This window comes from Papio anubis, chromosome 5, assembly GCF_008728515.1.
Source record: "Papio anubis isolate 15944 chromosome 5, Panubis1.0, whole genome shotgun sequence".
Taxonomy (NCBI): Eukaryota; Metazoa; Chordata; class Mammalia; order Primates; family Cercopithecidae; genus Papio; species Papio anubis.
In genome coordinates, this window is record NC_044980.1 from 71,242,146 (window position 1) to 71,268,958 (window position 26,813).

At 39.3% G+C, this 26,813-nt stretch overlaps 1 protein-coding gene across 5 annotated transcripts in view; it reads right to left on the reverse strand.

The window, feature by feature from the left end:
* The window catches only part of AP3B1 (adaptor related protein complex 3 subunit beta 1), a 301,940-nt gene extending 288,499 nt beyond the window's left edge, over nt 1-13,441 (reverse strand). For all 5 annotated transcript variants that reach the window (XR_001903494.2, XM_003899849.4, XM_009208653.4 and 2 more), the window contains exon 1: nt 13,143-13,441. Coding sequence is in view for 4 of the 5 variants with exons in the window: in XM_003899849.4 (XP_003899898.3) it covers nt 13,143-13,270 (128 nt within the window). In the remaining variant the exon portion in view is untranslated. The remainder of the gene's footprint in view (nt 1-13,142) is intronic.
* Nucleotides 13,442-26,813: the final 13,372 nt, after the last annotated feature.

Here is a 26,813-nt window from a genome sequence, read left to right on the forward strand (position 1 = left end):
TTGCCTAACAATATGAATATATTTAATGCCACTGAACTGCGCACTTAACAATGGTTAGGTTGCTTGATATCTTGTCAAATAGGAGAAAAAATGGTTAGGATGATAAAGTTATTCAGGTGTATTTTACCATAATTAAAAATAAAATAAAGAAACTACTCTAAAAGGAAAAAAAAGCTCCTTAGGCTCCATGTCTCCCTGTAATAATCATCCTTTCTCCACCTGAAAGCCAAAGTTTTTCAGAGAAGTGATCTTCTTTCACTCACTTCTCACCCATCCACCAATCCACTGCCATCTGACTTCCACACTCAACATCCCTTGACACTGCTGTCACCACCACCAAGGTCACCAACAACTGCCTTATCACCAAACTGCCGTACCATTTTACTTGATTCCACACCAGTAGCTGGCACGGCTGACAACTTAGCCCCTCCTCTTTTTATTTCTGTTAAAGCAAAACATACATAAGCCTGTCTTCTTTTAGGAAAAACAAGAAATAGGCTGCTTCTTCAAGAACAGCTTCAAAGCCATAGGATACAAAAGAAGACTGAAAATTAAAAAAAAAAAAAGTTTAAAACAAATACACTTTTTCCTCCCTTGTACTATAATCATTGTTCCCAAATCCTTGATAATCACACAGAAGAATTACTTAGTGCTTATTAATTTCATGTATTTTTATGTGGTGCACATTAAAGGCACTTTGTATTAGGCTGGTGCAAAAGTAATAGAGGTTTTTGCCATTAAAAGTAAATATATTTAGTTGTTTCAAACACTTGTGAAATACAATTCAGAAAAACTGAAGTTTGATGAAAATTTAAAAATTAAAAACAAAGCAATGGTTAATGTGAAAATTAACAATAATTCTAAAATTATAATAGCTTAAAAAAAGTACATTGTATTAAAAATAAAACAGGCCAGGCATGGTAGCTCTGCCTGTACTCCTAGCACTTTGGGAGGCCGAGGCAGGAGGATGGCTTGAGCCCAGGAGTTCAAGACCAGCGTGAGCAACACAGTAAGACTCTGTCTCTACTAAAAAAAAAAAAAAAAAAAAAAAGATAGGCCTGGTGATACATGTCTGCAGTCCCAGATATTCAGAAGGCTGAGGCAGGAGGATCACTTGTGCCCAGGAGTAAGATATGCTAGGGTCACTGCACTTCAGCTTGGGGCACAGAAAGAGATTGCGTCTCTTAAAATCAAAAAACAAAAATGGAAAAAAAAACTTTAAATGACTTTAATGGTGTTACAATGGTAATCATAATTACCATGTTTATTATGTACCAGGCACTATTTATATATGTTAAATCTTTTAATCCTCACAACTACTCAATGAGTGTAGGTACATTATCATCCTCATCCCCATTTTACAGATAAGAAAACCAAGGGCAGAGAGTTGTAAAATAATCTGTCCAAGTACCACTTACTAACTCTGTGCCACATTTTCACACCCATGAGTAGTTCCAGAGTGAGTGTGTCTAACCATCACACCACACTCTCTCAACAAACCACACAATAAACCATTTATCTGCCATCTTCCTCCTAAAGAAGTAGGAAGTAAGTTTCGCCCTTTCCTTACACCTTAAACACAATTTAAAAACTTAAACAATCAACTTTCATGGTTTCCCCAAACTAAATTCTCCCTTCTTAGTTTTCTAAGTAAGTTCCAATTCTCCTACTCTCTTCAATGTAGACTTTACTAAGATTCCTCGCTGGCCTTCTCCTCACATGCCACACACACACTTTCCACTCAACAGCTCCAACTACAATGTCCTCAACTAATGACTCCCAAATCTACGTCACCAGCCCAGGTATCTGTCCTGAATACCTTATCTATGTATCTAACCGCTCAATGAATGCCTAACTATCAATTCAAATTCAGCAGATCCAAAATAGACCTCAACAGGTTCCCTCCTCATTCCAAACTTACTCTATCCATCCGTGTTTCCAGTATCACAGAATTCTAGCATCATTCACATACTTGTCCAGTCCAAAAACACTGGTGCAGCCAATGTGATCTTTTTTAAAAAATAAATCGTTTTATGTTGCTCCTATACTTTAGCACTCCTAAGTGTGCAAACCTTCATGATAAAATCCAAATTTCTGAGCATGGTATGCAAAACTCTTCATAATACAGACTCTGATTACCTCCTAACCATCTTTCATCAGTCAGTCCCTCATTTCCTCCCAACTATGTGCTCTCGCCATACTGAATTGTTTCCTGTTCCCTAAGTAAGCCATAAATCCTTGCCTCTAAACCAGCAGTATCCAATAGAATGTTCTGTGATAACAGAAATAATCACTTATCTGCATTAACCAATATAGTAACTGCTAGCTACATCACATACATGAAATGTGGCTAGAGTGGCTGAGAAACTGAATTTTTTAATTAAATTAAATTTAAATAGCTACTTTTGGCTAGTGGCTACCATATTGAACATTACAGCTCTAAACCTAGGTATATGCTATTCTTTCTGCCTGGTATACACAGGTATGTGTGGAAAGTCCTCATCAGTGCTACTATCTAACATCATTAGTATTCATTCTTTTGCAAGGTTATTCTATTTATGTAGTTAATAATTAATACGGTCCATTCTATATAAGATACTATTTAAATCCTTTAGAGGAGCTAGCTACATAACCTCATTTGTATACCTTAGTTGTTTACTTTCCTAATAGCTAATAGATAGTAGTTTAACTACAATTTGTCCTAAAAGGACTATCATTTTAAGAAATGACCAGGCTCCATGCATTGGTAAATGAAACAAGTAAATTATAATGTCATATTATAAAAGCATATAGCTTTACTCTAAAAACATATGATATACACACACATACATATAAATATATATGTAAAAGAAAAAAGGCTAAAAGATTATACTATATTAACCAATTTCTTCTGGATGTTGAAATCAGGGTTGTTATTTTTCAGCTAACATGTATCTGCTAAGTTTTGTAGAAGGAAAAGGGGATATCAGCAATTCTCCAGCAATTTTCCTTCTCTCTACTGCATCATCTATTTTTCCTCCTCTACATCAGTTGGTTCCATCAGCAAACAAGATAATACAGTTTATCCTACCTTAAAGAAAAATTCCTTGACATAACATTCCTCTCCAAGTGCTGCTCCATTTCTCTGCTCCTCTATACTGAAAAGCAAACTAACGGCCAGGTGCGGCGGCTCACGCCTGTAATCCCAACACTTTGGGAGGCCGCGGCGGGAGGTTCACGAGGTCAGGAAATCGAGACCATCCTGGCTAACACGGTGAAAGCCCATCTCTAATAAAAATACAAAAAAAGTTAGCCAGGCGTGATGGCGGGCGCCTGTAGTCCCAGCTACTCAGGAGGCTGAGGCAGGAGATTGGTGTGAATCCGGGAGGCGGAGCTTGCAGTAAGCAGAGATCGCACCACTGCACTTCAGCCTGGGCGACAGAGCAAGACTCCGTCTCAAAAAAATAATAATAATAATAACCATACCAATTACAATTCTTCTTCTCCCTTCTCTCTTAAGCCCACTCATGAGGTTTTCAGCCCCACCAGTGCACCTAAACTGCTTGTCAAGGTCACCAAAGTTCTGCCCAGTGACAAATCCAGAACTCCCTTCTCAGTAATCATCTTACTTGGCCTGTGTGCATTATTTGACACAATTACTCCAGGAATGTCCCAGGACTGACTGACTCTGACCTCCTTCTACACTCACTTCCTCGGTGTCTCATCCAATCCCATGATACCTGATGACAACCAAATTTATACTTCTAGCCTGACTCCTCCTCTAAGCTCCAGACTCTGATTTCCAACTGCCTATTTAGTATCTCCACATGGATGCCTAATCGCATCTCAAACTTAACATGCACAAGCTCTTGGTCCCCTTCCCCCTTTAAAAAAAAAAAAAAAAAAAAACAAAAAAAAAACTTCTCTTTGCACAATATTCTTCATTTTAGCTGACAGCTATTCCAAACTATCAGCAAATCTCATTGGCTCTACCTTTCAAATATATCCATAACTTACCCACTTCTCTCCACTACCACCAATCTGATCACCTTCTCTTGCCTGAATTACTGTAACAGTCTCCTTGCTGGTCTCCTCGCCTCAAATCTGCAGTCTACTCCTAGTTCAAGAGGCAAAATGTCCCTTTAAAGGGTAAACAATCATTTCACCCCTCTGCTCAAAATTCTCCAAATGGCATCCCTTCTCACTCAGAGTAAAATCAAAGACCATACAATGATTTTTCAAGGCCCTACACAATCAGGTCTCCATCTTCCACTCTGCCCCCTCATCTCTCTGCCCTCATATTTTACTAATTAATTTCCCCCACATCCTTCTTGACCACATTCTCAACCTAGGCTTTAAAAAACTTGCAGAAACCCCATTCCAAGAATAAAGTTGGGTGATGCCTAGCTCTGCCAACCTATGATTTTGGAAACACCCTACTATGGTTTCAATGTGTCCCCACCAAAATTCAGATGTTCAAACTTAATGGCCAATGTGATGGCATTAAGAGGTGGGGCCTTTAAGATTTAGTCATGAGGCCTCCTCCCTTCATGAATGAGATTCAGGTCCTTGCAAAAGAGGCTTCACAGTCTTCCATCCTCTCGCCCTTCCACCTTCTGCCCAGTGAGGACACAGCATTACTCCCCTCCCGAGGATGCAGCAACAAAGGGCCATCTTAGAAGCAAAGAGCAGCCCTCACCAGGAAACTAAACCTGCCTGTGACTCAATCTTGGATTTCCTGGCCTCCAAAAATGTGAGAAATAAAATTCTATTCTTTACAAATTACCCAGTCTCAGGTTTTTTGTTATAGCAGCACAAAACAGAGACAGGGCCTTATTCGTTCTTCTCTCATTTGTCCAGCTACCATGCCAACTCACTCAGCTGAATTAAGGACACTAGACTTCTAATTAGGTTGGTTCCTATCAGCAATATAAATAATCAGTCCATCAATAAACAGATATTGGCTATAAACTGTTCACTTTTGTAGATCTATTAAGTCTTTCCAGCTGATATGCTAAATAAGCCTTCTCTAAATACACGAACCAACGTTATTCATAATAATATGAAACAGAGGAAAATCATTTCCTTCTTGATTATTCCACTTTAACCTCTTCATTTTAAATTTTGAATTTGGACTGCAGGCAATTTGTTTTTGTCAGTAGTTCATTTATATACACAAGTGCAATACTGTCAAATTATTTCACTATAATACATTTGTCATTCTATGGGCATTTATAACTTTTCATGCAGCAAAAAAGAACATTTCAACCAACCATCTGTCTGCCTTTTTCATGTGCTTTAATCATTCAGCTCTGGTAATGTTGTTCCAAATACTAAATATTATTTAAAATAACATAAAATCTCACATCTTATGATTTAATGGTAAAGTTTGAAATTTAATTTTCAGATTTTTCTCCTCAAATTTTACCAGATCAGTGATTTTAAAAGTAACATATCCTACTGTCAAGAAAGAATATTTTCTTGAATATTTATTAAGACAAAATGTAAAAGTCAGAACTGACTCTCCTTCAAGGAGATATGCAAGCAAAGCAAAATAAGATCAAAGGTTTTATTATCTGTTGGAAAGTAAGACTCTGTTTACAGGCAGTATTTCATCAAATTTCTATTCAATGTAGTAAAATCTTATTTAATTTGAAATATATTTCAGGAATTAAATTATATTATAAATGGAACCCCACTGCACCACTGAAATGACAATCCTTAATTTGAATAGTTGGCCCTTTGTAAAACTAATGGTCTTATCTTTATGAAGACAAAAACAACTACTTTAGCTGCTAGGAATGCACTGCAGATACTAGTATACAGTTTCTTCTTTTGTTTTTAGTCACCTTGGAACAAATGCTGAAATTTACTTTAGTGAAAAATCAATAGAATACTAAAATTTCCTAATAACTTAATGTACCCCTTGTTTAAAAAAAAAAAAAAAGTAGGATCCAGTTTACATGTATAGCAAGCAAATATGTTAACAGCTCTAGCACCAGATCTAATGACCATAAATTTCAATTAGCTAAACATAATTAACAAGACAGGTCAGTTATCAAAACTGGAATTATTAGAACGCAAGGTATTTAAATCTTCAGAACTTAAAGATGATCAGATGTATAACAGTATTGCTAAAAAAATCATGACTGAAGCACATTTTCATAGCAGCAACCATGAACTCCTGAGCACAAGAGAAAGGAATTTACAATGAGGAAGGAGCCCGTGCCTCTTCATGTCATGCTTATGACTCAGGGCACCAACATTTTCAACATCTCAAACTAAAATGTCCTTAACATTTCAAAATTCCAGCATTCCCATTTTCTTTGGTAAATCACTGTTTACACAAACAAAGGTTTATAACAAAAAATTTTCACAAGGTATGTCACACTGAAAAGTTGAATTACACAATTTAACATTAATTGTATATTTGAATTACTGACGGTTAGTTCACATTAACCTTATGTCTCCAAATAAAGTCTAAGTTTCTTAAAAACAAAATAAAGATCTTATGGAATGATCCAAGATCTGGAGGTAAAGATGCCTTTGAAGACTGGGATAAAGACTAAATAAAAATCCTGATTGTAAAGTTCATTCCATAACTACATGACAATTCCCAGTCAGTTAACTCTAACCACAGCAAAGACCCAAGCAATCCCATGGAGAAAATGGTTGTTCTGAACCTACACACAATTAGCTCCAGGGTGATGCTGTAATACAAAACAATGGAAATACCAGATGAAGATTTCCTTCTGCATAGGGTCCAGTGAATCAGTTGTGCTTCATTTTTTAACAACACTGGCTAATGAGAGAGCAAATGTTAATGGAATCCAAATCACTGAATTGAGTAAAAGGATCTGAAAATATTTTATTAAGCAAAATTACGAGCCAAACACTTTGCTAGGCACCTTCACACAAATCATAGTCTTTAATATGAGCAGAATGTGTGAACGATTTATCTATATAAATTTATCTATATAAATATTTAAGAAATATTCACTGAGCAACTACATAAACTGAAAATACAGAATGAGATGAAGGTTTAAATGAGAAATACTAGGATAAGCAAAAAGAAAGTGGAGCAAGCTCTAAACAACTAGACCGTGAAAAAAATGTTAAATGAAAAAAAACACCCAAAAATATGATACAGACACTAGTTAAATTAAGTATTAATAAGAAATGGACTTAAACACAAATAAGTTTAGAACCCCATAGAGAGACACAATGACTTCTTGAGGTATGTCAAATATATTAATATGTTACTATTAATAAAATTGTATTTTTAATAAGGTATATTCAATAACATCACTCTAAGTAAATGAATCTCACTCAGCTGCATTTCTATATGCCTTCCTGAAAGACACAAAAAGTAGTGGAGATAAAGTCAGAGTTGCTATAATTGCATACAAACCACAGACACATGTAATCTTCCTACTGGACTCTCCTGAGAATCACTGATATTAAAGGTTAAGAAGGAATATGATAGAGTTTTCATGTTTGATATTATAAAGTTGACAATGAATAAAATTTAAGTTAAAAAATAAGTCAGGCTTTACTGATGCAATCCAAATACACTGAGTTATATTACTGACTACAGGAAAGCATGCAGTCCTTTGCTTGGATCTAAATTAGCTCTTGGAATCTAAACAAATGAAAAGCCCACCCCAATTTCAACAGGGAGTAAAAATGCTACCTTTCAAGGTGTTCGGGAGGTACTACATTGCTAAGTTACTGGTCACCTTTCAATTGTTAAACCCAAAGGCCTCCTTTCAGCCTTCATTCTATTTGTCCTTACTCTACAACTCCTGACATAGCTGAACATTTCCTTCTTTTAATTTTCCTGTTAGCATCTTCTTTTTTAAACCTTCCTGAGGTTTCCCATCCCTGTGAGCTCTGTCTCTTTTTCTAGTTCTTCCATTCATACTTTATATCCTGGTGTCCCCTGGGTTTTGTCTAAACTGCCTTCTCGTCTCACAAGAAGTCTTCCCTGGGTGATTTCATCCATTCCCATACTTTACTGCCTACTATTCAAAATTGTGATGTCTAAATATCCATCTCATCTGAACATGCTTTTTCTTTTGCAAATCTTCTGGTTTCTACATACTCTGCTTAGCTAAAGGATCCATCTTTCCTCCACCTGGCAAAAACCTCAGGCTTCAAGATCTAAAATGTCACTACCTCAGTGAAGTCTTCACCAACTTTCCCAAATACTGTTAGTTAATACCCTAGTTTAGAAATCACTTTGAAGTACACCATCTTATGAGATCTTCACAAAAGAGGCAAGTATTATCACATCCTGTCTAGAAATGAGGAAACCGAAGTTTGAAGAGATCAGCAACTTGAACAAGGAAGCACTACTACAAGTGGAAAACATCAACTTAAATCCAGGTCTTCTGACTCTGGGCCCAATGTTTTTTGGGTTTTTTCCCCGTTTTTATTTATAGAGACAAGGTCTCACTATGTTGCCCAGGCTGGTCTGGAACTCCTGGGTTCAAGCAATCCTCCTGCCTGGGCCTCCCAAAATGCTAAGATTACAGGCAGGGGCCACCACTCCCAGCCTCATGTCCTTTCTAATACACCATGATGCTCTTAAAAGAAAAGAGATTTACAACTTTAGTAGCTTTACTATTGTAATTAAGAAAAATTAACTAGTCTTGTCTGTTTGTTTCTAGAAATTCCTAATTAAATGTTTAATCCAGTAATAGAATTATTAAAATTATTTTTAATTATACGCACACATACCCAAATTGGTTAAGATAAAAGAAGTTTGTTTTTTTTTTAATGAAGAAAAATAACTCAGAAAAAAACAGAAACAACAGAAGTTGAGAACATTTCAAAAAGAAGGAAGGGGCCAGGCACAGTGGTGCACGCCTATAATTCCAGCACTTTGGGAGGATGAGGCAGGCGGATTGCTTGAGCCCAGGAGTTCAAGACTAGCCTGGGCAACATGGCAAGACCCAATCTCTACAATAAATACAAACATTAGCTGGGCATGGTGGCATGAACCTGTAGTCTGAGCCACTCAGAAGCCTGAGGTGCGAAGGATCACTTGAGCCCGGGAGGTTGAGGATGCAGTGAGCCATGATTGCACCACTGCACTTCAGCCTAGGCAACAGAGTAAGACATGCCTCAAAAAATAAAAAATGAGAGTACAAAAATAAGTTCTTTACATTTTAAATAAAGACATTAAAAATCTTGAAGCAAATAATCTAATACACAGGCCTTTTTAGTGAATAAATGAGGTATAGGATCTACTTTCATAAAGTCATCTAGTTCTGGTTCTGTTTGAAGGGAGGAGAGGATAAATAATACTGATTAATAAGATTAAATTCATAAAACAAAAATCTAATACTATGACTAAGAAGTACCTAGGCATCACTGAGATGGTTAGTAAAGGATCAGAGAACACAGAGCTCTAGGCCAAGAAGCCAAAGAGCACAACAGTAGAGGGAGTTGCAGCTGAAACATTACCATTTTGCAGCCATTGAGGAAGACAGGTTCAGGAGATTGATCAATGGTTGTTAAATGTAGAAGTGGTCAATTTAAAAAAGAGCAAGACATCTGCATGGTCTCAGTGTCTCCCCACAGATAATTTGAAAAAAAAAAAAAATAGAAATGATACAATAGAGAAACTGGACAACCCTGTGACTAGGAAAATTAACATCATGAAGATGGACACCCTACGCCTCCAGATGTAATAGTTTGAGAAGCACGCATCACCTATGGTAGTATTCCGGCCAAGGATACATAACCTGAATCTAAACATGAGGAAACACCAACAAACCCAAAAATTGATTAACATAAAATAAAATAACAGGCTTGCAAACCTTAGATATGTCAAGGTCGTGAAAGACAAAAAAGGCTCAAGAACTACTCCAGATTAAAGAAGACTAAAGAGACATGGCAACTAAATTAAATATATTATCTTGGACTGGATCCTGTACTTGAGGAAAAAAATTCTTGGGAAAAAAGAAAATACCTTTATTGGAACAAACGATAAAATTAGATTACATACTATAGATTGTACACACATTAAATTTCCTGAATCCATCAACACTGTAAGTTGCGTAAGAGACTATCTTTGTTCTTAAAAGTTACACATTGAGATTTTAAGTGTAAAAGAACATGATGTAGGGGCCGGGCGTGGTGGCTCACACCTGTAATCCCAGCACTTTGGGAGGCTGAGGCGGGCAGATCACAAGGTCAGCAGATTGAGACCATCCTGGTTAACACGGTGAAACCCCGTCTCTTCTAAAAATACAAAAAATTAGCCGGGCGTGGTGGCGGGCGCCTGTAGTCCCAGCTACCTGGGAGGCTGAGGCAGGAGAATGGCGTGAACCCAGGAGGCGGAGCTTGCAGTGAGCCGAGATCGCACCATTGCACTCCAGCCTGGGGGACAGAGCGAGACTCGTCTCAAAAAAAAAAAAAGAACATGATGTGTACAAACGAGTCTCCTATGGTTCAGAAGACACATAACATGAATACGTATATGTGCCTGAATATGCATGGAGAGAGTGAGTGACAGAGACAGTATGCAAGCAATGTAGCAATTTTTTAAATTGGTAAATCTGCAAAAGGGTTGCTCTCAGTGCTATTGTTGCAACTTTTTTGTAAACTTGAAATTATTTCATCAGAGTAAACCATTAAAAACCAGAGCTGAGGAACAGGATGAGCTTCAAGTTTTTTACATAAATTTTGTCATTCGATTTTTTAAAAAGGCAAGTAATATTACAGTTTTATAAATGAGAAAACGTGGACTCAAGAGAGATTTAATGACCATTTCCAGAACAGGGGTCTCCTTGTTTCTGTACAATTCCATTAGATTGCAGGTCAACAGCCAAATGTTTCTAATCCCTGGAAGCTTCTCTGGTGGTACTACTTAGAGCTATTTAAAGTTTTAAAGCTTTCGTGAGTTGTATGCGCTCACTAATAAAAATACCATACATTTCATCAAGTAGTAAGTAGACATCGAAACTTTTGAGAGAATGGGCTCTAATATTAGAGCCTCTGAGTTCAAATTCAGGCAGTGCAATGTTCTAGCTTTGCGGCCTTTCCCAAGTTAACGATCACGCTCCAATTTCCTCACGTGTAAAGTGGGAGCAGCTGGTAATAACCTGCAGGGTTGTTAAGAAAACTGAATGAGATAATAAATGTAAAGTGGTGTCACAAACACTCAATAAATATCTTTTGGGGAACACAATTCAACCATGGTTATTTGCATATATTACATACCACCTCTAATCAATTAGCTACTTTTATTTTAAATCCAACCTATTAGGTCACCTCAAGAGCACTGGTCACAGAGTCAATGGCCATAAGTTTTTTGGGTTTTTTTTCCAAATCAGGTCAAAATTTGACAAAAATCTTTTTCCTTTTTTTTCTTTCTTTTTTTGAGACGGAGTCTCACTCTGTCACCCACTAAAGTTAGAGTGCTGTGGCGCGATCTCGGCTCACTGCAGCTTCCACCTCCCAGGTTCAAGGGATTCTCCGCCTCAGCCTCCAGCTGGGATTACAAGCACGAGCCACCACGCCCGGCTAATTTTTGTATTTTTAGTAGAGACGGGGTTTCACCATGTTGGCCAGGCTGGTATCGAACTCCTGGCCTCAAGTGATCCGCCCGCCTTGGCCTCCCAAAGTGCTGAGATTACAGCCGAGAGCTGCCGCGCCTGGCCCCAAATCTGACAAAAATCTAAGAGAAAAGCCGGAAAGAGGAGAGTAGCCGAAACAAGCAAAGTGATCGCGATGGGTTTAGGAAGGTGATCTGGCGTGCTAAATGGCGTTTCTGGAGAAATCCGAAAACTATTGCTTTACAGAAGTATACTAAAGAGCTGCCCTGGGTCTGGAAACCCCTTAAGGGATCAAAATGGATGCAACGGGTATCCTTCTCCAATGACACTCCTCACGGGGTGTTCACAAACCATAAAAGTAAATTAATTTGCAAAACAGATTGATGCCAATTTACAGGTTAATTCAGTCTAAACATTTTGCTAACAGTAAAGGCAACAAGCTCCGTACTTGCTCTAGAACAATGGATCACCAAATGCATATAATGAAAAATTATATGAAATGAAAATGAAAAGTTACCTTACTTTTAAACTTTTCTAACCTGGGAAAAAGGAAACGAAAATATTGTATCGTACGTACTATCTATATGATTTTGATCCTCAATACAGCCAAAATGTAATCCCAATTTCAAGTAGTAGCACTTTCTAGACTACCCAATATTGTTAGTAACGTTTAATTTAAATTTTAATTATACCCTCTAACATATCTGCAAAGCTACCAGCACAGCTATTCTACCTTAATTTAGCATGAATTTAGCGACAGACTATTATGCGACCATATTGCTTAGTAATGAAAGATTTAAAATAAGAGAAACGTAAAAATGATAATTCTGGTAAATTTAACCACTACCACCACCCCAATACCACCATCCCACCCCCCAAACAAACAACTTGGGATTTCTTTCCATTTCTCGGTGATACTTTTTACAAAACTAAGTGTACCTTGTTTAACATTCGTTTTTAAACTTCACATTATTAATTTGTAAAAGTTTAGGATTTGTTCATAGTAACACTCTTAAAATATTTTCTATTCATATGCTTATTTTGGATTGGTGTTTTTGTCTGTAGTGCAAAGGATATAATCCAAGAACACTGATACTGGTATAAACCAGTTTGTCCATTCAAACAGCCTAAACCCACCTCTCTCCTCCTACACTCCGGGGTCACAAAATAACTTCCCACAAGCAACACTCGCACTCTCACCTTGACCAAAACACTCGTTTCACCCTAATCAGGGAATGTATCAAAGTCTGATCCGGCGAACGATAAATAAACTTAGAAGACTATGCTCGAAATTCAGACTCCTGAGCCCAGACCAAGTCCAATTCAATCAGTGTCTTCAGGGGTGGGATCTAAGCTCACCAAGCGGTTTCCTTTTCACTAAAGTTTGAAAACTACTAGAGACCCCTACACACACACGCCCCAAACTCCCACCACCGCCAACCAACCCCACCCACCCACCCGTGGGACACGTTACCGCCCAGCTCTGCTCAGATCTCAGGGCGACCCCGCTCCACTCCAGGGAGCCCACCCGGCGCCCACTCCTCCGAGTCGCCAGCTCCTCCCTCCCATCCCCGTACCCCAAACCTTTCTCCTCACTTCTTCAAATCGCTGCTAAAGAGGCCGAAGGCCCCCGAGGGGGAAATGGTTGAGGTCGCCTCCTGACCCAGCTCCGTCGCCTCCCCTCCTCCGGACTGCTCATTGTAAGAAAAACTGTTGCTGGACATTGCCGCGGTGCTGGGGGGTGCGGGGTTGGTCCTGCCGGGGGTTCTCTCCGAAAGGTTCCAGTCCAGAGAGCACGGAACAAAACTAGTTCGCGTACCAAGGAGCGCGCGCAGGCGCTTCCGGACTCGTCACGGCTCCCTGAGCCGACCTGGCAGTCCACCCCCTGCGCATGCGCAGTGTGCGGGAAGGCAGGATACCACCCGGGGCGTCCAGGCCTGCGCAGACTTCCCTGCTCCGGGCTTTAGAGGTAGCTGAGCGGCTGCGAGCCTGGCTGCGGAAAGGGAGGCAGCGGGTGGCGAACTGCCAGGCTCCCGGCCCGTGAGGGGTGTCATTGGAGAAGGATACCCATTGCATCCATTTTGATCCCTTAAGGGGTTTCCAGACCCAGGGCAGCTCTTTAGTATACTTTTGTAAAGCAATAGTTTTCGGATTTCTCCGGAAACGCCGTTTAGCACGCCAGATCACCTTTCCTAAACCCATCGCGATCACTTTGCTTGTTTCGGCTACTCTCCTCTTTCCGGCTTTGCCTTACTTTCATATCCACCCGAAACAACTTTTCTCCCAGACTTTAAGGAGGCCTCTCCCAACGATGGTTTGGAGGATCCGCACAGAAGCGACCATTCCATCCTTGCAACGAAAATCTTGGAGACAGACCGGCGCGGTGGCTCACGCCAGTAGGGCACTTCGGGAAGCCGAGGCGAGCGGATCACTTGAGGCCAAGAGTTCGAGACCAGCCTTGGCAACATAGCGAGACCCTGTCTCTGCAAAAAATATAAAAATTAGCCGGCGTGGTGGCTCGCGCCTGTGGTCCCAGCTACTGAGCCTGAGGTGGGAGGTTCACTCAAACCCAGGAGGAGGGGGTAGCGATGAGTTGAGATCGCGCCTTTGCACTCCAGCCTGGGCGACAGAGCGAGACCCTGTCTCAAAAAAATGAAAAAGAACAGAAAACATCTTGGGACCACCAGTTCCGGTTTAGAGCTGAAGTGGTGCGTCCTACTGGCGTCTAGCTACCAAACATAAAATGGACCACCTTGCGCGCCAGGCGCAGCTGTCATCTGACACTTCTGTGTCCTGTCACCGTCGTGTCACTCACTAATACGCACTAGGGAGCCTAGGCGGGATGCTTGCCTGGCCCCGGAGTAGCTCTCTCCGGGTGCTGGCACCCGAGAAAACCTCTTTCCAGGAGTGACTTCCCCCAGCCCGCCTTCTCGGTTGGGTTTCAGAGCCTTCCCTCTCTTCTCCCCAGTGCCTCCCGTCCAGGTAGGCGTTAACTCCCAAAGCCTTGGCGGCCAGGTACTGAAACTGTCAAGGGATTCTACCAGGTAGAACGCGAACGTGGAGAACGGCAGCCTCTGGGAAGGCGGTGGGGCGTTTTCAAGGATCAAAGTATGATCTCCAAGTTTCAAAAGGTCAGACTGTCACTGTGGAAGCACGCACGAGCGTGGCTCTGGGTGGGAGAAGAAGGAATGTCCTCCAAATTTCATCGTCTGGTTAAATATTGGCAGGTTTTTAATTCGACTGTTAGAATACTGCTCCGGAGACCCAATGATGATCACCTAGAATGTGTTTGTCAATATTAATGATGTTAATTAATAAAATTTCATCTACAACTGACTATTGATGATGAAGATGAGGATGATCATAGATAACTATATATTATTATATAATCCTTAATATATACCACAAACTATTCTAAGTAATTTTATATATATTAATAGTAAAAAGAGTTAGGCTTTGGTTACTTTATTTGTAAAAGGAGAACATTGATACACACATAGCCTAGAAAATATCTGACACATACCTGATTATAGAATTTCTTGGTTTTAGAGTATGTGCACTTTTACCAGATATCCTAAATTTTTTTCCAGCATACTTTTAGCAGTGTGTAACTTCTTTCTTCACATTCTCACAAACGTTTAGCTTTCTAAAAATGTTTTATTGTCATCAATATGATATGAAGGAATATTATTTGTATGGTAATTAATTTTCATTTTCATGGTCATAATGAACTTGAGAATATTTTATGTGGTTACTCCATTTGCATTTTATTTCCTGGGAATTGCATATGAACCTATTTATCCACTTTTACACTGAGTAGTTTTTCTGATGGACTTGAAGAGTTCTTTGTCCTTGAGTCTGTTATTTTTAATTAACTGCTTGATTTTACTTTGTAATATTTTTATTTTTTCACACAGACTCAGGTAGGAGACTGACCTACAATATTGGGGTTTTGGGTTTTGGGGGTTTGTTTTTTGGGGTTTTGTTTTGTTTTTACATTGTCCTTGAATGGTGTGGATATTAAGAATATCTATTCTTCAAAAAACAGGTATAGGTAACTTTTTCTCTGGAATATTACGTATAAGATACAGAGCATATATTCCTGGATGAAATAGATAAAACTTTCTTTTTATCACTAAAAAAAAAAAAAAAAATGAGAGCATTGACAAGAAGGGACTTGAGGCCATTACTGCCTTAAAATTCTAAGACTGTATATTCTTACAGAAAGATAAAAAATAATAACTCCATGGGCTGTGGTCTAGCATTCCCATATCTCTAGAATTGAAAAATCTTTTATATAGCCATGAAGCTTTCTGACAGAGGAAAAAAATCACACTTCCAACCAGAAGAAACATTAACAGAACTAGAAGATTACTCTCTGACACCTGTTACCAAGCCAGACCAGATTTTCTGTTTCCTTCCAGCATATGTAGTGTCTTGTATTACTGCCAAATAAGTTGGATTTTTTTTTTCAAAAACTATTTTCCCCCTAATACTTAACAAAACCTTTATCAAATTTTCTGTTTCCGTTTCTGTTCATCTAACCCTCATGATATAGGTGTTAAATGTGGTGTATATATTTTCAAGCTTTTTTCTCTAAGCGTAGAAAAATAAATGATAGATGTGCATATTTCTCCAAATACCAGTTAAAACCATAATATCATTCTGCATGTTACTACATCTCACTGTTTTAAAGATCTACATAGTATTTCCTGTCATAGGTGCATCTTTATTTATTTAATCAATAGCCTGCTGATACACATGTAAATTGTTTCCAATTTTGGACTATTATAACAACTTTGTCAATGCATGTCTTTGCACCATGCCACCACTATTCCCATTAGTTAAGATTCCAAAAGTCCAATAGCTAGAACAAATGATATGCGCAATTGAAATTTTAGTAGATATAGCCAAATTTCTAACCTGAAAAGAGAGTACCAACACTTTCACCAATATTATTCCGTTTCAACACACCCTTTCCAGCAATGTATATTATAAATCTTTTTAATGTTTGCTAATCTGATTGGTAATAATAATAAAATCTTTACTGTCATTTACACTTGCATCTCATTTATTCTAAGTAAAGAGACAGTAAAATTTATAGTCCAAATAGGAAGTTTTCTTTTTGTTTGTTTGTTTGTTTGAGACAAGTTTTGCTCTTGTTATCCAGGCTGGAGTATCATGGCGTGATCTCAGCTCACTGAAACCTCCGTCTCCTGGGATCAAGTGATTCCCCTGCCTCGGTCTCCCAAGTAGCTGGGATTACAGGCATGCGCTACCACGCCCAGCTAATTTTATACTTTTAGTAAAGATGGAGTTTCACCATGTTATTCAGTCTGGTCTCGAACTTCTGACCTCAAGTGATCCACCCTCCTCAGCCTCCCAAAGTGCTGGGATTACAGACGTAAGCCACCACACCCAGCCCCAAATAGGAAGTTTTCGAGACAAAAAGTGATACTAGTCATAATTTGACTGGACAAATACATGTAAACCAGGACTCTGCCAGGGAAATAGGTATATATGGTTACCGTAAATATAACAGATTTAAAGCACACATCAAATGGCTGTTTGAATTTTTCTTCTATTAATTTTGCACATTTGTAATTTGCTTATTTTTAAGTGGATCTTTTATCTTATTGATTTGCAGGCATACTTTATAGATACTGAATGTTAACATTTTCTCATTATTATCTAGAATGTGTTACAAAAATCAATTCAAGGCCGGGCACCATGGCTCACACCTGTAATCCCAGCACTTTGGGAGACCAAGGTGGGCGGATCACTTGAGGTCGGGAGTTCAAGACCAGACTGGTCAACATGGTGAAACCCCATCTCTACTAAAAATACAAAAATTAGCCTGGTGTAGTGGTACATGCCTGTAATCCCAGCTACTGGGGAGGCTGAGGCAGGAGAATTGCTCGAACCTGGGAGGCGGAGGTTGCAGTGAGCCGAGATGGTGCCATTGCACTCCAGCCTGGGCAAAGAAGCGAGACTCTGTCTCAAAAAAAAAGAAAAATTGATTCAAAAGTTGTAGGAAACCTGAATAAACTAAATAACTATAGAAGAGAATTGGAAACGTTGCCAAAAATCTACCACCAAAAAGGGACTAGACTAATATAGTTCTATTGGCCTATAAGGAGTTTGCTATTTCTGTTATTTTAAACTGTTTTTAAACTTTAGCAAAGAAAAAGACAAAGCACTTCCAAATTCATTTTGTAGGTCTGATTTTATTAAATACAAAAAAGAACAATAGACTATTTAAATACTAAACAAATGCTAAATGAAAAACATAAAATAATACAATAGGTTTTGTTATATGATAAAAGAATGAACATTAATAAACTTATAATGATAGATTTGTAAATCACTTAATAATATTTTATCGGCACTTCTGATTTAAAGAAAAAATAATCTAGAAATAAGAGTAAATATTCTTATTATTATTATTACGTATATGTAAATAGGTATTGATATAGTTTGGCTCTGTGTCCCCATCGAAATCTCATCTCAAATTTTAAACTCCATAAACCCCATAATTTCCAAGTGTCTTGGGAGGGATCTGGTAGGAGGTCACTGGATCATGGAGGTGGTTTCCCCTATGCTGTTCTCATGATAATGAGTGAGTTCTCATGAGATCTGATGGTTTTATAAGGGGCTCTTCCCCCTTCTCTCTCCTGCCACCTTGTGAAGAAGGTGTCTTCTTCCCCCTCCACCATGATTGTAAGTTCCCTGAGGCCTCCGAAGCCACAGTCTCAGAACTGTGAGTCAATTAAACCTCTTTTCTTTATAAATTACCCAGTCTAGGGTAGTATCTTTGTAGCAGTGTGAAAACAGAATAGTACAGTAAATTGGTACCAGTAGAGTGGGGTACTGCTGTAAAAACAACCTGAAAAATGTGGAAGCAACTTTGAAACTGGGTAACAGGTAGAGGTTGGAACAGTTTGGAGGGCTCAGAAGAAGACAGGAAGATATGGGAAAGTTTGGAACTTCCTAGAGATTTGTCAAATGGTTTTGACCAAAATGCTGATAGTGATATGGACTATGAAGTCCAGGGTGAAGTGGTCTCAGATGTAGATAAGTAACTGTATTAGTCTGTTCTCATGCTGCTAATAAAAACATACCTGAAACTGGGTAATTTATAAAGAAAAGATGTTTAATGAACTCACAGTTCCACATAGCTTGAGAGGCATCACATTCATGGCAGAAGATGAAGGAAGAGCAAAAGGACATCTTACATGGTAGTAGACAAAAGAAAGCTTCTGCAGGCGAACTCCCCCTTATAAAAGCATCAGATCTCTTGAGATTTATTCACTATCACCACAACAGCACAGGAAAAACCTACCCCCATGATTCAATTACCTCCCACTGGGTCCCTCCCACAACACATGGGGATTATTATAATTCAAGGTGAGATTTGGGTGGAGACACAGTGCCAAACCACATCAGGAATTTATTGGAAACTGGAGCAAAAAGTCACTCTTACTATGCTTTAGCAAAGAGACCAGCGGCATTCTGCCCCTGCCATAGAGATGTGTGAAACTTTGAACTTGAGAGAGATGATTAGAGTAACTGGCAGAAGAAATTTCTAAGCAGCAAAGTGTTCAAGAAGTGACAGAATGTTAAAGTTTGGAAAATTTGCAGCCTCACCGTGTGGTAAAAAAGAAAAACCAATTTTCTGGGGAATAATTCAAGCTGCTGCAGAAATTTGCATAAGTAACAAGGGGCCAAAATGTTAATTGTTAAGACACTGTGGAAAATGTTTCCAGGGCATGTCAGAGGTCTTCACAGCAGCTCCTCCCATCACAGGCTCTGAGGCCTAGGGGGAAAAAATGGCCCCACTGCTCTGTGAAGCTTCAGGACTTGGGGCCCTGCTTCCCAGCCACTCCAGCTCTAGCCATGGCTAAAAGGGGCCCAGGTACAGTTTGGGCTGTTTCTTCAAAGGAAGTAAGCCCTAAGCCTTGGCAACTTCCATGTGGTGTTGGGCTTGTGGGTGCACAGAAGACAAGAACTGAGGCTTTGGAACCTCTGCCTAGACTTCAGAGGATGTATGGAAATGCTTGAACGTCTATACAGAAGTCTGCTGCAGAGGCAGAGCCCTCATGGAGAACTTCAGCTAGGGCAGTACAGAAGGGAAATGTGGGGTTGGAACCTACACACAGAATACCCACTGGGGCACTGCCTAGTGGAGCTTTGAGAAGACAGCTACCATCCTCCAGACCCCAGAACGATAGATCCACCTACAGCTTGCACCGTGCACCTGGAAAAGCTTCAGGCACTCAATGCCAGTTGATGAAAGAGCTTCCCAAGGCCATGGGAACCCACCCCTTGCATCAGCATGCCCTGGATGTGAGACTTGGAGTCAAAGGAGATTATTTTAGAGCTTTAAGATTTAATGGCTGCCCCACTGAATGTTGAACTCACATGGGGCCTCTAGTCCCTTTGTTTTTTATTTTACAGGCTCATAGGCAGAAGGAACTTGCCTTGTCTCAGGTAAGACTTTGGACTTGGACTTTTGGAGTTAATGCTGAAATGAGTTAAGACTTTGGTGAACTCTCAGGAAGGCATGATTGGTTTGAAATGTAAAAAAGACATAAGATTTGGGAAGGGTCAGGGCTGCAATGATATGGTTTGGCTCTGTGTCCCCACCCAAATCTCATCTTGAATTGTAATCCCCATAATCTCCATGTGTCGAGAGAGGGACCTGGTGAGAGGTGATTGGACCATTGGGGTGGTTTCCTCCATGCTGTTCTCATGATAGTGAGTGAGTTCTCACAAGATCTGATGGTTTTATAAAGGGCTCTTCCTCCTTCACTGTCTCTCTCTCTCTCTCTCTTTCTCTCTCTCCTGCCACCTTGTGAATAAGGTGCCTGCTTCTCCTTCAGCCATGATCGTAAGCTTCCTGAGGCCTCACCACCCATACAGACCTGTGAGTCACTTAAACCTCTTTTCTTTATAAATTACCCAGTCTCAGGTAGTGTCTTTGTAGCAGTGTGAAAATGAATTAATACAGGTATAGATAAATAGATAGATTATGTTAAAATACCTCCACAAAATATACAAAGTAAAACACGCATCGTATTTAATAGTGAAACATCCAAGGCATTCCAACTAAAGTCAGGAAAAAGGTAAATATGCCTATTAACACCATCATCATTTAACACTGTTCTGTAGATTCTAACTAATGCAATAAAACAAGAAAAACAAATAAGAAAAATAAACAGTAAAAAGGAGAAAAGATTATAATATGTATAAATGATATTGTCTCACTAGAAAATCTGAGAGACGTTAAGTGGATTCAGCAGAGTGGTCAAATTCAAAATCCAGTAGCGTTCCTACATGCCAATAGCATCTAATTAGAAATATAACTTCTGCCAGGTGCGGTGGCTCATGCCTGTAATCCCAGCACTTTGGGAGGCCAAGATGGGTGGATCACTTGAGGTCAGGAGTTCAAGACCAGCCTGGCCAACATGGTAAAACCCCATCTCTACTAAAAGTACTAAAATTAGCTGGGCGGTTGTGGCACATTCCTGTAATCCCAGCTACTTGGGAGGCTGAGGCAGGAGAATCGCTTGAGCCTGGGAGGTGGAGGCTGCGGTGAGCCAAGATCATGCCACTGCACTCCAGTCTGAGCGACAGAGTGAAACCCTGTCTCAAAAAAAAAAGGAATGTAACTTCAAAAAGACCCTGTTCCACATAGCAATAAAGAAGTAAGCCTTAAGAAATCAAGCTTTAAAAATGTACAAGTCCTAAGTGATAAAAATGTAAAATTTTACCGAAGGGTTAGGGGTTGGGGTAGAGACCTAAAAGGGAGTCTATGTTTCTGAATAAAAATATTTGAATGAATCTAGATATTTAATGCAGTTTCAATCAAAATTCAAAATGTTTTACTAGGCCAACTGATGCTAAAGTTCATCTAGAAGAATAAATGCAGCTGAAAGTAAGAAATTTTTTGGAAAAAAAAAGAATATTGGACTCACCCTACCACTCATGTAAATATACTATAAAATTGTTGTTTAAAAGTCTGATATTGACCCAAGAGTAAATAAATTGACTGGTAGCATAGAATAGAAACAGACTCAGTTATATGTGGGTATTGATATTATGAAAAAGTTAATATTCCTGACCCGTTAGGAAATAATGTAGTATACAATAAATGGTACTGGGACAATTAGTTAACTATGTCATAAAAATTGGGTTCCATCTCTGTGTTAATTTCCCATTACTGCTGCTACAAATTACCACAAACTAGACAGTTTGAAACAACATAAGTTTATTCCTACAGTTCTGGAGCCCAGAGGCTCAAAATCAAGGAACACAGTCTAACGTATGGGCAGGACCCTCCCTCCAGAAGCTCTAGGGGGAAATTCTTCCTTGCCCTTTCTAGCTTTTAGGGCTGCATTTCTTGCACTCCTTGGCTCCAGGCCCCTTCCTCCATCTCCAGGACCGCAGTGTAACATCTTCAAGTTTCTCTCTCTGCTCTGTCTTCACATGGCCTCTTCCTCTTCTTTGTCAAAGCTCCTTCTGCCTTCCTCTTTTAAGGACACTTGTGATGACATTTAAGGCCCACCCAGTTAACCCAGGATAATCTCCCCATCTTAGCACCCGTAACTTAATTGTATCTGTAAAGTCACTTTTGCCACATAAAGTAACATTCACATTTTTCAGGGATTAGAATTTGGACATATTTGGGAGCTATTATTCAGCCTACTGTAATCTCTAGCCTACACAATGCCTAAAATAAATCCCAGATTGATTAAAGATAAACTACAAAAACTGGATTTTTTTTTTTACTTTTATTTTAAGGTCAGTGGTGCCAGTGCTGGTTCGTTACACAGGTAAACTTGTGTCATGGGAGTTTGTTGTACAGATTATTTCAATCACTCAGGTATTAAGCCTAGTATCTATTAGTTATTTAGCTATTTTTCCTGATCCTCTCCCTCTTCCCGCCTTCCATCCTCCAAAAGGCCCCAGTGTGTGTTGTTCCCCCTTCTATGTCCATGTGTTCTCAAAAAACTGATCGAATTTTAGGAAAATATTTTCCTGACTGAGGAGTCTCATGGTTGAGAAATGGAGAGAGCCTTTCAGCATAAATCTAGGCAAGAAACAATTTTAAAAATTTGTAAACCAGTGAGTATGATATGAATACCCAGTTTTATTGCCTTTCGATTAGGAAATTCATCTTATGTCTTTTATTTTATTTATTTATTTATTTATTTGAGACAGGGTCTCATTCTGTAACCCAGGCTGGAGTGCAGTGGCATGATCATAGCTCTCCTAATCCTCCAACTCCTGGGCTCAAGCGATTCTCCCATCTCAGCCTACTGAGTAGTTGGGACCACAGGTGCACACCACCATGCCTGGCTATTTTTTTATTTTTTAGTTTTTGGTAGAGACAAGGTTTCACTTTGTTGGCTGGGCTGGTCTCAAATTCCTGGGCTCAAGTGATTCTCCCACCTCAGCCTCCCAAAGTGCTGGGATTACAGGTGTGAGCCACCACTCCCAGATTTCTTATGTTTTTTAGTAGAATTTAAATTTAACAAGGTTAGTGAAGACATGAGGTTCGAATTTCACAAGTAATTTCTAAATGTTCATTTGCATGTATAATAAGGAGTAAAATTACCCCTATTTTAAAAAAACATTTAAATTAGGATTATGGAGAAAAGAATAACATGATGTCTAATAAATAAGAGTTTCCACTTACTGCATTTTTAAAAATTTTCAAGCTCCAAGTGAGGTAATTTACATGCACTTACCATGGTTCCTTCATGGTTTCTTCAGATTCCATCAATCTGGTCCTTGTTTATATCTCTTAACTTAATTGTAGAACCACTCTTCCTAGCTTACACACCCCTTATACTCCAGGCAATCTGGCCTTTCTGTTCTTTGATCCACCAACCTTGTTCTGACCTGAGAGACCTTACTGGCTGGGCTCTTCTGAAGGACCTAGCCTTTTGAAGACCTATTGGTGGATCTTCCAAAAGGTTGGTTCCTTCAGCTTTGTTCAGGCTTTATTCTATTCAGGTTTTATCTCAAATATCACCTCTTCAGAGAGATCTCTCACCATCCAGTCTAATGTGGCTTTTCCATCTGATCCCCAAACCCCTGGTTACATAATTGATTTAGACAGCTGATCTGTTTAGCTAGCTATGCATTGCTCTCTGATACATATCACTCTGGAAGCTTTGTGCTGGGTTACATAGGACAATTTTCCCAGGTAGACTCTGAAGTTTCTCTTACCAAATGCACGTGAGTTGTCATGCCCTGCTGTTTAGAGAAATTCTATGATTTATTATTTTGGAACATGAAGAATTCTTCTCTAATTGAATATATGCAATCCTCCAATTTACTAAGCATTTGGGGATTTTCATACTTAAGGCATTCCAAAACAGTGTACTGTTTGGAGGCACCTATAAACTTGTGCCTTGAAAATGCTATGACTGGCAAGGCGCGATGGCTCATGCCTATAATCCTAGCACTTTGGGAGGCTGAGGTGGGTGGATCACCTGAGGTCAGGAGTTTGAGACCAGCCTGGTCAACATGCTGAAATATCGTCTCTACTAAAAAAATAAAAATTAATTGGGCATGGTGGCAGGTGCCTGTAATCCCAGCTCCTCAGGAGGCTGAGGCAGGAGAACTGCTTGAACTTGGGAGGCAGAGTTTGCAGCCAAGATCACACCATTACACTCCAGCCTGAGGGAAAATGCAAAACTCAAAAATCTCCAAAAAACTCAAAAAAAAGAAAAAGAGAAAAAGAAAATGCTTCATTTTCATTATTATATTTTATAGTAAAATTACTCTGGAAAAAGGCGACATGATCAACCCTACATGAGATAATAACTGACATTTATTTAATGATTTAGGAATGTAGAGAAACCATATCACTAAATATCACAAAGGAAACATTTTAGGCCTTATTTTATTTAAGAATTTTAGGTGACCTTAATCTCAGAGGCAAAGGCTTAAGTTATACAAAATGGCCAGGCACAGTGGCTCACGCCTGTAGTCACAGCACTTTGGGAGACTGAGGTGGGTGGATTGCTTGAGCCCAGGAGTTCAAGACCAGCCTGGGCTACATGGTGAAACCCCATCTCTACAAAAACCACAAATATTAGCCGGGTGTGATGGTGCATGCTTGTAGTCCCAGCTACCTGGGAGGCTGAGGTGTGAGGATCATCTGAGTCCAGGAGGTCAAGGCTGCAGTGAGCCAAGATCACACCACTGCACTCCAGCCTGGCTGACAGAGCGAGACTCTGTCTCAAAAAGAAAAAAAAAAGAAGTTAGACGAAATGATCTTGTTATACTTTTCCTCATATTCCTCATACATTGAATATTTTTATTCATCCACAGGTTTTTTAAGAAGTTTAAATATCTAGGTAATATACTCATAGTGAAGCAGAGTTGGCCCTCCACATCCAAGCCTTCCACATACACAGATTCAACTAAGAGCAGATCAAAAGTATTCGGAAAACATTAAAAAAAAAAAAAAAAAAAAGCAATAAAACATGACATACATCTAAAAATATAGGCTGGGTGTGGTGGCTCATGCCCGTAATCCTGGCACTTTGGGAGGCCGAGGCGGGCAGATCACCTGAGGTTGGGAGTTCGAGACCAGCCTGACCAACATGGAGAAACCCTGTCTCTACTAAAAATACAAATTTAGCTGGGTGTGGTGGTGCATGCCTGTAATCGCAGCTACTCGGGAGGCTGAGGCAGAAGAATCACTTGAACCCAGGAGGCAGAGGTTGCAGTGAGCCAAGATCAGCCATTGCACTCCAGCCCGGGCAGCAACAGCAAAACTCCATCTCAAAAAATAAAATAAAATAATAATAATAATATAGTATAACAATTACTTACATATCATTTACATTGTATTAGGAATTATCAGTAATCTAGAGATGATTTAACAGGTGGGTGCGTGTACATTATATACAGATTCGACACCTTTTTTTTTTTTTTTTTTCAGACAGCGTCTCTGTCTCCCAGCTGGAGTGCAGTGGCATGTTCTCGGCTCACTGCAACTTCCCGTTGTTTTCTAAGAATTTTATTTTTAAATGAGGACCAGGACTAATAATTTTTAGAACCTCTGAGTCTCAGAAAGGTTAAGAGCTGGCCTGCCCTTATACATCTAACTAGTGATAAGGACATCTAACTAGTGATGAAACCTCTCAGAATATTGCTCCAGCTAGATATAAACTTCCTCCTACGTTAAAAAAAAAATCTACAGACTTGTCCTTAATGTTGAAATTACAGGATCAGCCTCCTAACAGGGCCTAAAACTACTCTCTAAATGTCAGGGCTCTGCAATTATACTTATATGCAGACAGGAATCTGAATATTTTATTAAGTTAGTCAACAAATACATAAGGAATTTGCCCTGAACATGGCAGAAGCCAGAGGCCATGCAGGTCTACAAACTGAGGAAAACCCAGGCCTCGTCCTCAGAGAGATTATAATAATAGAAGACTATAAAAGAGGAGATATTCCTGGCCGTGAAAATGTACAATACTACAACCCAAGGCAGAAACGGTGAAAATGTTTCATGGCAATGAATTTTTCAAAGATTCAGTTTTCATTTTTTATGAATTATATTACATTTCAAAAATCATTCGCTCACATCTCACTGCTGTGGTTCAATTATTTTACTACGTGTGAGACACTGTTCTAAGTGTATGATACGTAGCAACTCATTTGCGCCTCAAAACAATCTTGCGGGGTAGTTGCCATTGGCATCCTTATTTCACAGATGAAAAAACTAAGGAACTGAGCTTGAAAAATTTGTTCAAGTTTACACAGCTAATAATTAGCAGAGCTAGTCTTTGAATCTACAGAGTCAGTCTCCAGGGTCCAAACTTTTAATTATTCTGCTATAGCGCCTATATATCTTGGAAGTTGTACCATATCAACATATAAAAACTTATTTGTTTTTAAAGCTGCAAAGTATTCCATTGTATGACAATATTATAATTCATTAAAATATCTCCTAATGACAAATCTTTTATTTGCTTCTTTTCTTTTCTTTTTTTCTTTTTTTTTTTTTTTTGAGACAGTGTCTTGCTGTGCTGTCTAGCTTGGAGTACAGTGGAATGATCATGGCTCATTACAGCCTCGACTTTCCAGGTTCAAGCAATCCTCCCACCTCTGCATCCCCAGTAGCTGGGATGTGCACCACCGCATCCAGCTAAGTTTTATATTTTTCATAGAGACAGGGTTTCCATCTTAAAAAAAAAAAAGAAATCGCATCTTTTGGGACAAGATGAAGTTCTTGCA